At 45.5% G+C, this 14,886-nt stretch overlaps 1 protein-coding gene across 1 annotated transcript in view; it reads right to left on the bottom strand.

The window, feature by feature from the left end:
- The window catches only part of ANO2 (anoctamin 2), a 294,279-nt gene that overhangs the window by 48,145 nt on the left and 231,248 nt on the right, over positions 1–14,886 (bottom strand). The window contains exons 17-19 of the mRNA XM_054574699.1: positions 4,715–4,826; positions 2,432–2,489; positions 2,160–2,260 (exon numbers count right to left, since the gene is read on the bottom strand). Coding sequence (XP_054430674.1) covers positions 2,160–2,260; positions 2,432–2,489; positions 4,715–4,826 — 271 coding nt within the window. The remainder of the gene's footprint in view (positions 1–2,159; positions 2,261–2,431; positions 2,490–4,714; positions 4,827–14,886) is intronic.

A 14,886-nucleotide genomic window follows, 5' to 3' on the forward strand; every position in this document is an offset into this window, starting at 1 on the left:
GGGAGCTGTCATCTCTGTGAGACTTACTTTTCTCCATCGGTAGCACCACCTGGGGCAGGAGGTGATTTTGATAAGCCTGATTCAATCTGCTGTTTGTTTAGACATGATATCCACACCCAAGAAAAACTATTTCTTTAAACGTAGTAATTGCAGGCCACCTCATTACATATGATGATGGCAGCCTCCTTTCAAGAGACAGTCACAGCCTGGAAAACCCCTCGGCTTAGAAAGCCTTCTTTGATCACTTGCTCCCAAATCCCCATCCTTTACTTAGTCTGAATTCTGAGTTTGCACCACACAGAGAGCACCTGTCACATACTATCTGTTTTGTCTCCCAAACTTAGAAGATAAGCTCTGAGAAGACAAGGGCTACTTCATATATATATTTTTAAATTTTTTAAGTTAAATTGTATGCAAATCTTGTGCTTAGGTTGAAAGAAAAAAAAAACAAACAAACCCAGACAGGCTGTTGTTACAAATTGAATGGTTGTATTTCCTCATATTCATATGTTGGAAGTTTTAATTCCCAACATGATGGTAGTAGGAGGTGGGGGAGATGGGGCCTTTGGCAGGTAATTAGGTTTAGATGAGGTCAGGACGATGGAGCCCCCACGATGGGATTAGAGCCCTTATAAGAAGAGGAGGATACACCAAAGATCTCACTCTCTCCACACACAGCCAAAGAAGAGGTCATGTGAGCATACAGTGAGATGGCTGCCATCTGCAAACCAGGATGTGGGCCCTCGTCGAGAACCAGATCTACGGGCACCTTGATCTTGGACTTTACAGACACCAGAACTATGAGAAATACATGTGTGTTGTTTAAGTCACCCAGTCTGTGTTATTTTGTTATAGCAGCCCAAGCTGATGAAGACAGCTATTTAAGTTCAGACTGCAGTGTTTGTGGGTGTGATTCTTTGGTATACAATTCTCATCTTTTAATGTCTGAGTCATGTGAGCCAAGAAGTGAAAGCTATGGTATTCTCTGCAAGCCCTCCTGCAGTGTGGACATTATTATTCCTGGTTATGTAGCTCAGAGCCTGGCTCTCTGACTCTTAAAGAATATTCTGTTAGCCACTATTGTTCTTAAATTCCTTTGCTTCTTCACTAGCCAGAGTGTATCCCAACATCTACAACTAAGATGGCCAAGAACTTGAACAAATACAGTTGGAAAGGAAGGGATCAAACAAGTTTCTTCATAGCAGGATTTCTCAGAACCATTAATACAATGTGCATAGTCAATCACTCATGGAAAGATAGAGTGTGTGGCAGTATCTTCAGCTAACCCTGGGAGGACTGACTATTGCATCCCAGAATGGTTAATCTCGCAAGGGGTTTGCAAAGAACTCCAGGCCTGATACAAATTGTCCAACCTGTCATCCTAGGCAGAACTGGCCCAGCCTTTAAATACCATCCAGTCATCCCTGGCTCTCTGATGCTGGACTGACTGAAAATGTCCTCTGAAACAGATTCTTCTTTAACACCATAAAGCAATAGAAATGAAAGGCAGAACAGGTTACATTTTCTTTGACCTGAATATAGATTTTCATTTGCTGCATACTCTTTTCTTTAGGTCTTGTGTCTGTGAGTTAGTGTTTATTTTCACCACTATTTCAATGTAAAATCTAATTCTATAAAATTTGTATAAACCCACCCAGCAGGGGCGAGAGAATCCACGTGAAAATCTATTCTGTGTTTCACCAGCTATGAGTATGCATCCTTCTCCCCCTAAAAGAATATATTCCAGACTTCCTTAGAGATTTTCCTAAACAGTTACATTTTGTTTTAAACTTTCCTATTCAACTATCCACCCTGCTGAAAAATCTCTTTTACTTGTTCACTAGGGGAACAGGTAGCACTAAAAATATTAGACACATTGAGGTCAAAGATACCTGATTCCTATCTCTGACACTTACTGGTTATGTGTACTTAATGAAGTGCTTAATGTTTGTGAGCCTCAAACATCCCAAATCAGATTGGCAAACCACACTTATGGTAGGAGGCCTGCCTTATGGGAAAAGTTATTGGCAAGTGGACAAAGGACTAAATTCCCAAGCTATCTGAGAAGAGGGGAGGCCATGAAAATCCTGTTGAAAGCCTTGCCCTGCTGAGCTAGGCTCTGGCAACAAGGACAGAGGTGAGAAGCGTTCATTACATACGGGACTCCGATCTCAAAGATGTTGTTCTGGATCAACTGCTTCCCCAACATGATGATGCTGAGCTGAATGCAGAGCTCCATGAGGCAGCCCCCAGGAGCACACTGCAGAGGAAGAGAAAAATGAAGGAGGGGTTAGACCAGGTGAGCCCAGAGAAGCAAAGGCCGGAGTTCAGAGCTGTGGTGCAAGGGGGACAAGGATGGGGCTGGGGGTGAAGCGAGTGCCCCTACTGACCACTAGCTAGGCAGGAAACACCAGTGGTCAACTACACTTACCTCTTCCATGCGGTAACTGTTGAACACATAAACATAGCTTCCAGGTCTGCCCACAAACCTGAAATTGAAAAATGTGGGAAGAGTTAGGGGAAGAGAGAGGAAGTCAGGGCTGCTTGAGGGCATGCCTTCAGAAGAATAGCCACTGCCCAATGTCATTTTTGAAAGTACTGGCCAGGGCAGGTGATAAATCACCCAGGGACAATTTGTACCCTGTTTTCAGCTAACAATTATGTATAAAACCTCAAGTTCACCTCCCAGGGATGGGGGTAAGGCTTGCGTGGAGCTGAGAAGGTCCCATGGAGGGAGTTTGTGTGTGTGTGTGTGTGTGTGTGTGTGTGTGTGTGTGTGTGTGATGGCTTCTGAGCTTAATCACAACAAAGTCTGGATTATCTGTAAGTGTACTGTGTACATATCTTCTTCTCTCAACTAGTTTCAAGAACTGAGTTCTGATTGCAAATCCTCAAGGAGAGGAAGTTGAAGGAAATGAAGGGTGAGACATACTAAAGTTGTTAAGTGGAGGTTCCTGGGAACAGAAAAGAAAAATCCAGACTTCCTACTGATGCATTTAAAGGAACGGAAGAAGCCTGCCTCATTCTTCTTCAAGGCAACATCAATTTTATTGGGGAATAAGAAGACTGGGAAGGTGGGGGAAACACAGAGGTAAAAGCCAATCATGGATCTAGACAGGTAATCAGAAGAATCCTACTTATTTGAAATGCCACTCCGGGGTCCACCTGTTAAAATCCTACTCAACTATTTAAGGCTCAGCTTAAACTTTTGCTTCTCTGTGAAGTCCCCCTGTCTCTGTTCATTTTTATACCTCTTATTACAGTACTTATTGCAGATTACAATGTGCTATTGCTAAGGCTACTCTTTCAATATACCACAAGTTTATCTAAAGCCAGGAGCCTAGTTATTTTCACCAAGAAGATCATATGTATGCCATTTGTTATTCATAGTGAATCTAGATGGGAAATACCCATGAAGAATATACTCATTAATACAAACAGTTTCTCTGCTACTATAATTTCATAACAGTCAAGGACAGAGGTCCTGGGAAGGGGTTGTGGTTTGGGCCATAAACACATTTATCAAATGTGGATGATGACAGTTCTTGCTACCAATGTCTGTTCGATGAGCATTTGGCTCAAGGGAAGCTTTCCTGACACAGCTGATGCTTACTGGGAAATCTCCTTGTAAGTCACCAATTGATCTGACCACAGAAATATTCATCAAAAGTGATTTTACATCAAGACCTATTATATAATGAATTTGATTGGCCTTTGTTGCTGGTTCCTGGAAGGAGCCTCTAAATCATTGGAATTTCCTGATAGGAGTGTCTTTATTATACTTGGTGGGCCCTTGGGACTATATACCTAAGTTTATGCTAATGAGTTCACTCAGGATGAAAGAGACCATGCCAGAAAGGCCAACCATGGGATTGGAGGGCTGGGGCTTTGAGCCAGGTAATAGCAGCCTGACCTCAGTAGAAGATAGAAGGACTGGAGATTGAGTTTAATCATATGGCTGATGATTCAATCAATCATACCTACATACTGAAACCTCAGTAAAACTCTGTATCATGAAGCTTGGATGAGCTTCCAGATCAGTGGTACATATCAATGTGCCAGGAAGATGGTATGTTCTGAGAACATCCAAGTTTTGTTTGGGACCCACCTAGACCTCACCCAATGTGGCTCTCCCATTTGCTGATTTGGATTTGTATCCCTCTGCTATAACAAAACTGTAATTTTGAGTACAGCACATTCCTGAGTTATGTAATTTGTTATAGTGAATTATTGAACCTGAAGGGTTAGTGATTGTGGGGGTTAGCTGTCCAAATCATGAGTGGACTGGAAGGTCCATAGCTTGTGGCTTAGTGTGTGAAGTGAAGACAGTGTTGTGGAAGACTGTGCCCTTAATCTGTGAAGTTTACACTAACTCTGGGTAGTTAGCATCAGAATTGCATTGCAAAACCTAAGAGCCTCTGGCGAGACATGAAATCCTCTTCTGCCATATCCTCAAAGCTGAGAGACACAAATTCTTCTAAGACTCACTCTTCAAGGCCCAGAGCCAAATCCCTGTAGAATTTCCCCATTTATCAGAATATGCAGATGTTAATACAAAATGGTTTAGTGCTAACACCATTGTTTCCTGAACAGCCAGGTAAGGGTGGGAAAGGGGAATGGGGCTGAGGGTGTGAACTAACAATGGAGACAGGCTGACTTCAGTGGAGGACCCAGGCTTAATGACCAACTTCTATATAGGACCCAATATACTCACCTCCCCTTGAAAAAGGCCACATAGAAGATAGGCGAGTAGGCATTGACAAACTTTAGCAAGAAAGCTTTCAGTATCAGGCGTTCTTCAAAAGTCTGTTCTGTTTTTGGAACCTCTGAAAGAGAAGAGCAAAGTGGATGAGACTGAGATTTCTCACCTCTCCAAGTTTTGACTCTGTGACATGAGCCATTGTCTCTCCTTCAGAGTAGAAACCAAGAGATTCAGCTCTCTGACACATTAGAATTGAATTCATCTGGGAGGTCCCAAATGGTTTGCCAGGTAATATGAGGCTGAAAAAAAAAAAAGGCCCAGAGTACATCAGATACCACCTTTCTCCTTCCACTTCCTTTCTCTTATCCATCCAGCCAACGGTTACACACTATGCTCCTCAAAGAAGGCTTTGGGCAGGCAGTACTTCCGCATTGACTCACCAAGAGAACTTAGCTTTTACCTGTATAATTAAGATTGCACTTGAACAATAGTCCCTGACAAAAAAGAAAGAAAAGAAAAGAAAAGAAAAGGGAAAAAAAAAAAGGCCTATTCAACACTGAGCTAGAGTAAAGTGGCAGCAAAGACTTATCTTGAGCAAGTGGCATTGTTCCTCTTTTTCTCCACCTTCATTTTTAGCAAGAAAGCCCTCAACTGTATGTCCTCTAGATAGGCTGAGACACCTTGCATTCACTCACTCAAATGATGAAGGGTCATCAGATAAAATAAGTAAAACGAACAGCCTAAGACTAATGTCTCAAACTCAGGGGTCCTAGTGCCAGTGTGTTCTATCAGGTCTGAGCAGGAGACAGATGATGTTACCAGAGGACCCTGAGGCACACTGAGCAGAAACCTCCTGGGTGACTTCAGAAGACTTGAGACCCATGGGATGCCCCAGTGGGCAGCTGTGCAGGGTGCTTAGTGGGGTCTCCATAGACCATGACAAATAGCTTGACAAAGAAGAGAGATTACAGGGCCACACTTCAGAGGCAAAAGGAAGGTACTAACCCTGTATCAGGTGCACTGATGAGTTTAGCCTGAAAGTGTGCTGAGCACAGGGCCCAAGTGCTAGGGCCATGTGGCCAAAGGAGCTCTGTGTCCAGATGAGACTGGAGTGTGGACCTACCTGGCTTGCCTGCCCACCTGACTCACACATGGCTTTTGTAGGAATCATTATTAAAGTGGACACACAACCCTGTTCTCCCCTGAAGTGCCCTTCTCTGATCTATTTCCTCATGAACAAATCCTTCCCATCTTTAACATCCAGATCAAGTGTTACACATAACCTCCTTCCCAAAGCCTTCCAGATGCCTTCAGCTGGTAGTAATTGTCCTCTGTTTTTTTCCTATAGTATTTTATATTTCTTTGTATTAATTACCTATTTTCATACTCTAGGAAAAATCACAGTAATCATAGCTTTCATTGATTGTCTGTGTCTTAGATTGGATTACCCTCTAAGTCAAGGATTTGGGAGTTAGTAGTTTATTTGGGAGGTGCCCAAGGAAACTTTGTGAGGATGTGAGATGTTGAGAAAGCAAAGGGAGGGAAGACAACATGGATGTGTCCATGAACAGGTTAACACCCCAGACAACTGAGACTCATTTCCACTAGGGACCTGCTATAGGAGACTGCGTGAAGCACAATTAAGAATCACACTGAGGTGTGAGCAAGCAGGAGAGAGTCCCTCACTGGCTGAAGGTTACTGCTGGACTTGACTCTCTGGCACTTCAGCTTGTCCTATGCGTGGACGGAGCATCGCCCCACAATCAGAGAACCCCCGCAGAGAGAGAGCTGCAGTGACCTCCAGGGGCCAAGGGGATATGCGTGCTGCACCAGGGCCTCTGCTATAAGCTGCGCTACAGGACGCATTGCACGTGGGTGCATGTGTTTGCTGTCTCAGTTCATCCTCCTCTACCTATGTGAGAGAGGTATCATGTCTCACTTTTTTTGGATACAGGGAACTGAGGCCCGGAGAGGTTAATGCCTTGCTCAAGATCACATTGCCAATAAGTGAAAAAATTAAGATTTGAACCCAGACTTGCCAGCTCCCAAAGACAGTTTTTACTACCCCGCACTTCAGAATCAGGATTGTGGATTGATTAACGTGTACATCACACATCCCCTTCCACCTCCCCACCCTTCACCCACAATCTAACATGATGCACCTAAAAAATACTTGTCACTGTTCAGTTCACATTCATTGAACACCAACTGTGTGCCAGGCACCCTGCCAGAATGAATGAAGACTTTATCACTTCCTTCAAAGAGCTGTATTTAGTAAGGTCTCTGTTGAAAGCCTTTTGCAAACTGCCAATTCTCTTCCAGATTTCTCTGTGAGCGACAAGGTATCATCTCCCTTGTCATCAGAGCAGGGGATCCTTTGGAAAAGAATGCTGCATTTCCATGTCTGCTTTCCCACACAGCACAGTGAGCCCCTCATTTATTTGCAATCCCAGAACACCATCTTGCATATTAGAAGGTAATTCCCAAAAGCATCAGCAGTGGCCCAACCATGAACCTCTGCTAAGGAGATTGTGACAGGCAGGCCAGATATAAGCCCTCAAAGATCCATGGCCCAGGAGGAGACTCAGGAGTGAGAAAGTTTGGAGATCCCATAATGCTACTATCACATGTGTAATCCTGCCTTGATTTCCCCCCTAGGCAGAAAGGGCCTAGGGAAATCAGAGTTACTCACGTGTCTTAGTCCCCCTGAGCCCTGAGAAATATGGGATCACTCCTATAAACCCATCAATACCGAAAACCGGTTCACTCTTCAAATTCCCATTCATCCTGATGTCCACTTCAGTTCATTTATGTGAGAGAACAGCCCCGGAGGCCCTGGCAGGCCATGCTGAGCCTACAGAACACCTCATTACCCTATCTGGGGCCCCTCTGTGTGTTAAGGGGAGAGATTATTTGCTTGTTTTGTATGGCTACAGAGATGGCTACAGGTGCAGACTTTAGCATCAGACATATTTGAGTTTAAACACAGTATGTAATTAGAGAAGTGAAGTTATATCAAAAGGAAACCCTGCCTCACAGGGTTTCCCTGAAGATTCAATGAGAATGCTTGGCACAAGAAAGACCACACTAAATGACAGCTCTTATTATCATCATCATTGTCACCATCCAGGTCCTACAGACTTTTTTTCAACAACACAGTTGGGCAGTCTGTGGCCAGGGGTTAGTGCATATGTCTAGCCCCTTGAGGATCTGGGTATCATTTGCATGTTGGCTTCTGATCACTTTCTACTGGCCAATGCTGAGCATGGAAATGGTGAACACACAGCTTGGAAAGCTGGATCAACATGGCCCCTATTCCCACCACCCCCAAAGAACCACTGGCCCAGCTTTCTGAGGTATTCCAGGCAGGTTTGAAAAGAGCATGGTCTGCCATAGAATCTGGAGACACTGTCATAATTCTGCAAGAGAGGAAGTTGGACAAGTCTACCATGACAGCCCTTGACTGATAGACAGTTTGGTGGTTCTCTCCTCCCTGCCACGCCTAGACAGACGCAAGCACAGCCCCATGAGATAAAAGTCCTGGCCAACCCTGCACTGACTCATCCAATAAGCATTTGGATAAAGATTTGAACTCACCATTGACAGTTAACACTGCCACTTCTGTTAGTTGTTTAGTTTATATAATTTAGAAAGGCCCTCAGATCTTTAACCTCTCAGGCCTTTGCCCTCCCTGCTACAAATCTTGCCCACCAAAGACGTCAGTGCCTCCCTGTTGATTGATGCTTATGAATTCCTCACTGGGCTCAAGACCCACACCCACATCTCCAGCCTGATTCTTATTCTCTCTGACTGAAGGCTGAGGCCCTGGAGGAAATGCCTGCCTACAATTTCTCGGGTCACTGTTAGTTTTAAGATCTCATAACTCTGAATCTCCATGTGGCTGTGAGCCTGATCACTTTCCCCACCCTGTCCCACCTCACCCCGACCATGGACAGTTTGTATGGCTTTTTTACAATGAGCATGGTCACAGCTGTTGCCAGATGTACTCTACTGTACTGAATGAATGAATGACAGGGAAAAAACATTATTTGGAACAGTGAAATTTTTTTATTATTTACTAAAAATTCCCTCACATTCTAAAGAGGGCAAATCCTAAGAAGGGGCCTTTGTCTAGCGAGCAGGATAATGCATACGAAGACACAAAAGAGGGGCAGTCAAAGAGAGTTACCTTTCCCTACATGAGATACAAGGTGGGGGTACTGGGCTCAGAAAAGCCTAGAGCCAGTGCAAAGGGGGCAGGAAGGACAGAGAGAGAGATGAGAGGGTTGCCACCAAAGGAGAAATGTAAGTGACAGGCTGGGGGTTGGGGGTTTTAGAGATGCCCAGTGGAAATTTTCATTAAATTCTACTGTGTGATTTGTAGTATGATCCCTTCATTTGCCTCTCCATAGAAGCTTCAGTAAAGATTCATTAAATTCTTACCAGTACTATCAAGTACTGTTTTCCTTACCAGTACTTGAAGAATTCTGGATGTGTTCTTTGGGATGAACACACGGGCTGAGTTTTACATCAAGATGGGCACCGAGGCATGAACAGAGATTGCCCATGGTGCCCTGTTGTAGCTCAGTTAATAAGGAGAGGCTGGGAAAAGAGATAAAAACAGAGGATAGAGACAGAGATAGAGGATAAAGGAGGGATATAAGGAGGAGTAGGCGGAGAAGGGGAAGGAAGGAAGGAAGAAAGGGAGGAAGAAGGGAGGGAAGGAAGGAAGGAAGGAGGAAGGAAGGAAGGAAGGAAAGAAGGAAGAAAGGAAGGGAGGGAGAGAGGGAGGGAGGGAGGGAGGGAGGAAGGGAAAGAAGGAGGGAAGGAAGGAAAAAATTTTTCAGTAGAAATCTGAGTCTCTGCCCAGTGTGCCTGAGGCAGCAAGTGCAAGTTCAATAGTAATTTAACTGCATCTCATCTGCAATCTTTTTTCTCACTGTTAAATATTTTGTGGATAAGAAAATTAAAACCAATGTGACCCCAAAATAAGGAATTGTGTTTGAGGAGCTGAAAACTTGGAAAAATTACAACTGTGGCTACAGGGGGATTAAGGAAGAGGTCTGGAGAGACACATGTCTTTGATTTTCTTTTCTAATCTCCTTTGAACTCTTTGTACTCCAGTCTCCCAATCCTACAGGAATTTCCTCCAAGGTCTCTGGAAGGAGAATCCGGTTCTTTCAAAGTTCTTTGCTCCAACTGGAAATAAATGGCTCCCTTCCTCCATACTTATAAATCATGGGCCGAGTTATTATTTATTAGTTTTATTTTTAAAACAGCCTTTGCCTGTGCTTTTAGGGCCACGAGCCACCATAAATAATGGGCATTTCCAATAAACAATCTAAATTCACTTGATAGGCCACTAAATCAGCTGGGTACTCCCACCTCAGAGAAGCTCTTTGACCATGTCATGTGCTTTGCTGGAAAAGGAGGTCCTCAGGGAACACCTCAAGGGAGGGAGAGAATTGGGGGGTAGAGGGGAGCATCAAAGCCCTGGAGATCCAGTTAGATTTGGGGATCTTTCAGTGGCCAACATAAGGAACCTCGCCAGCACACGACAGAGATTACGTGACTGGAGAAATGGAACAAGTTTTCATGGAGTCCACTTGGAGAGAGATGATGTCTTCAGGGTAAGGAGGATGATCTGCGCTCAGGCCACTAAGTAGATCCCCTCACAGGACCTGAACCTTGAAAGTGGTCTGAATCTGAGCCCCATGAGAAAGTGGCCCAGGCTTGGTGTGCTTCATAAGACTCCACAGTGCCTTTAGACTGCAACGGCTACAAGGTTGTAAAGAGAGTCAGCATGGAGAGGGTGTGAGTAGGCACAGGGCAGCCCCTCTCCATCCTTTGTATGCTCCTGATATCCCGCAGCCCCCAGAAAGCCAGTGCAAGTAGATGAGGGGCCATCTGAGGGTTTCACCTGCTTCTGACCTGTAGAAACAGATTTCTGTCAGAGGGCAGACTCTGTCTAGGACCAGCAAGGACAATCAGAATTCTGTGCAAAGCCATTACCTACCCCGCTTTCTTTTAAGTGTTAAACCTCTGCGGGTGCTGTGTCATGAAAAAATACGGCTACAAATGACCCAGCTGTAAACTGCCTTGGAAAATAATTAGTATGAAAGCCTGAGTTAGTCCCAGAGGGCCAACTAGGAACTGAAAGTCTCCAGAGCGCCATTGTAATCCCATGGAAGCAGAATGGCCAGCAAGGGGATGCTGGCTGCAGAATCTAAATTTTGGAAAAACAGGTCCTCCTAATTGATGTCCCCAACAATCCAGCCAGTAGATATATAATGGTGGTGACAAGACAAAATGAGAAGAAGTCTCCGTGTTTTTCAAGTAGTCCCAGCCCTGGCACTACTCTGGGCAGAAGGAGGGCCTGAACCTGTGTGGCTGAGTCAGAAAGCAGAGGCGCCTGCTCCTCACCCTGCCTCTCCCCTAGGGCAGATCAAGCTTTTGCAAATAGCAATGTTTTCCAACGACAGCCCAACCATCTGGCCTTCTCTCCATTTGTGGGTGTGTGGGGAGGAGGGGTGTGTGTCTCAGCCTCCTGTGTGATGTTGTTGCCTTGTTTGTGCCATGGGGAGGGAATCACCCTAGGAGAACCCAGCCAGCTGGGTAATTAGGCAGCCAGTGCATTGCCTAAGGGAGCTGAGAGCCCCAGAACTGGAGATTAAGGATGAGTGTTCCTGAGATCCTCCTGTAGCCTGAGAGAGGTTTGTTTTTTTCATTTTGTTTGTTTGTTTGTTTGTTTTTTGGGGGGATTTTTGGCGCAAGGGATCCCTCCCTTAGAGTCGGGAAGATGGCTCTTGCTCCCAGATAAAGGGATGTGAGACCTGCTGTGCCAACAGCCTAGCCCAAGGTGACAGCACCCCAGAAGCATCTCATTTTAAGGAAAAAGGATACTAAATAGAAAGCACTGAGACAGGGGGAGACAGAGAAGGAGGGAGGAAGAAGGGAGGGAGGGAGTGGTGGGAGGGACAGAGAGAGAGTGGGGGGGAGAGAGAGTTCCGTTATGGACCCATCATGAAAACCCCATATCTAGTGCCCACTGTGTGCCAGGCACTGTACAGGCCCTTTACATGGATTCCCCATTTGACTGTCACAACTGCCGTATGAGGATTTTTCTCCCCATATCAAGCACAGGAGTGGAGAGAGTAATGTGCCCAGTTCATGACCCCAGACACTTCCAGGACACCAGCGGGTCACCTTGCGAATGCATACACTGGTCTGGAAACCAAGCCCCCAGTGAGTAGGAATGGAGGAAGGCCACTCTCAGTCCATCCTCATGTCTTCCCAGGGGAAGACAGCCCAGAAGAAATGTTTTCACCTTTTCCATCATAATCTTTTTTTATTCAACAAATATTTATCAAGTGATTATTAAATGCCAGGCATCAGGCACTGGGGATACAGCGGTGAACCAAACTAATAAGCTCCCTGCCATGTGGAGTTTAGAGTCTAGAAGAGGGAGGTAGACAAATAAGACCATTGCAGAGAGCAGTGGGCATTAAAGGAACAGGCAGAGGGATGAGAAGGAGAAGAAAAAGGTGACAGGAAGACTGCTTTAGTCAGAGTGGTCAGGTAAGGCCTCTGAGGAGGTGACCTCTCAGCATGGAGGACCTGGGGAGAACTCAGGGTGGCAGCAGCAAGGGCAAAGGCCTGGCGTCAGGGAGACCTAAGGATATACAAGGACTAGATAGGCCTACGTGACTGGAGCATTCTGAGCCAGGAGAAAGTATTAGGCAGTAGAACTGGGAGGAAGGCAGGGCCTGGTTAGTGGAGCTCTGCAGGCCACAGGAAGGACTTCAGATACATTGGAAGCACAATGGGAAGTCACCTTAGGGTTCTGTTCAGGGGAGACGTATAGTGATATTAAATTTTAAAAGGATCACAGAAAATAAACTTCATATGTGTGGTAGGAGATGAGGAGGGGACAGAAATGAAAGCAGAGAGATAACTAGAGGGTATAGTTGTCCGGGTAAGAGAGGACCAACATAAGAATGAATTTGTGCACAGTGGTCAGATCTGGGATATGTTTGAAGGTGGGATAATCAATATTTAACAGAATGGATTCTAGAGGCAAAGAGAGAGAGAGAGAGATCCAGGATGATGCTTGAGTTTTCATCGGAATATTTGAGTGGCTGGTGGTGCCATTTCCTGAGATGGGAAGAATGTTGAAAAGTAACAAGTTTGGAGGAAAAATTAAGAGCTCAAAGTTGGACATAATACATCCTTGGACTTCTGTGCTTTTGTCTTTTCTTGAGTCATGCCCCGGGGGTGCAGGGGAGTGGGCGGATAGAGCATTGTATGATGGAGAATCATTCTTCAAAGTACCTGGCCATCTTTGAGGAACCAGAACTTCAAGCAAGCCACAGCCTCATGGTGGAGATGGACTAGTGATTTCCTAAGTCCTTCCTGCTTCTGGTCTTCTGTGTTCTATAATACAATGAACGAGGCTAGGGCGCCATAGAGAAAGACCCTGGGCTGGAAGCCAGACCTTTCTGTCCCTGTGTCCTGAGGTAAGTGACTTACTTCGCTGAGCCCCATCATCCTAATTCCTAAAATGGCACCTTCCTGAAACATCTGGTGTGAAGACCGAATGAAAGAAAGTATGGGGAGCACTAAGCATAGTATAAGGTCTCAAACAATTGTTTTTGTCATTACAGTGTGGCAAGGCATGCTATTAAACATTAATTTGTACACTGTTTCCTCTCTTTAGTGAGAGAGGTGCTAGCAAGTTACCTAAAAATCCCTGACAGAGCCCTATTAGAAGGTCAGGGGGGAGCACTTCGGCATCACCTGGGGTGGCGAGGGTCACTTCCCTCAGAGCAAAACGAAATGGGGTATCATGAGATCTGTGCTTTGAAAGTTTAAGAAGATAAGCTGTATGCTCCTAGGGTGGGTTTCCAGGGAGGGAAGGGAGTCCTTGGTTCAGGGTCTGTGTGATGAGTGACATTCTGGAGATGGGGGAAGAGGTGTTTATGTGCCCTGAAAGCAGGGACCCTCAGCTGAGCTTACTCTGAAGGACAGGATCATGCCTTCTTGAAGAGCCTAGGACCTGCCGTATGAAGGGACCATCTCAGCAGTGGTCCAGCCTCCTCAGTCAGATGGACAGGCCTGGCATCCAAGGGCACTGCTGTGTAGCAATGAGACCTGAACAAGTGAAGGGCTGGTCATACTCCAGGCATGCCCCTGTTTAAGCGTGGATGCGGGGCTGACCCCTTCTGTTTGCCCGGATGCCAGCAGGAGACAGGATTCACCCCAGATGGTTCAAAGAACATGATTCTAATGAAGACACTACTCATAAGTAATGACGGGACAAGAAGAAAAAGGTGTTACTGAAGCCCAAGGAGGACCGTGAGGGAGGACCCATCCTGCAGAAGCTGTTACGAAAGGATGCAGTTTTGCCAGAGATAAGGAAGAAGCAGGAAAGAAATAACCCCGATTCACTCTCCTTTTGCCCTCTAACTCCTCCCATTGCTTTCTACTGGCTGAACCCCAACCCCAGACCCAGAATAGGGGAGCCAGGTGACACAGTCAGCTGAACCTCATGGGGCACAGAACACAGTATAGATGGTGGAGCAGGGGTCTGGAGAGGAAACTTGGCAAACAGGGAACGACCCCTGCTCTACTTTTTCATGATTTAAGTCTCTGCATTCCTATAAAACTCAAAGAAAAGGAGAAGAATATATTGGACTTCTTGCTAATAAGAGAGATGGGGGTGTCAGTGATTAGAAAAATGAAAGAGACATGTTCATCGTTATAGCTCTAGTTTGGGAAGGAATTCTTGCAAGTTATATTAAGTAGCAGCATTCCCAGTTATACATAAGTAGCAGTGTTACTGCTTCACATACTGGATTAAGTTGTTACACAAACGTGGGCTAAAACCATGATCCCAGTCATTTTTATTAGTAGTAACAGCCTCCCACCATCCTCCCTCCTTCCCAGATGTTTACAATGCTTTCAGCCAACATCACTGAGGGGGCCCTCAGGCAATGGTAGAATCCACTCTCTCTACACCTTTCCCCGGCCTTACAGAAGGGGCAGGCAGGAGACTTCTCCTCAGTTGCCCAGAGCCACACAGGGAGTCAGGAGCTGGTGGCAGAGCAGGAATCCAAGCCAGCAGACCTGACTCTCAAACCAGATTTCAAATTACCAGCACTGTGGTCTCCCCGACACCTCCACGT

Source organism: Pteronotus mesoamericanus, unplaced genomic scaffold (assembly GCF_021234165.1).
Source record: "Pteronotus mesoamericanus isolate MK-2021 breed Mesoamerican mustached bat unplaced genomic scaffold, CSHL_Meso_final contig_263, whole genome shotgun sequence".
In the NCBI taxonomy this organism is placed as follows: Eukaryota; Metazoa; Chordata; class Mammalia; order Chiroptera; family Mormoopidae; genus Pteronotus; species Pteronotus mesoamericanus.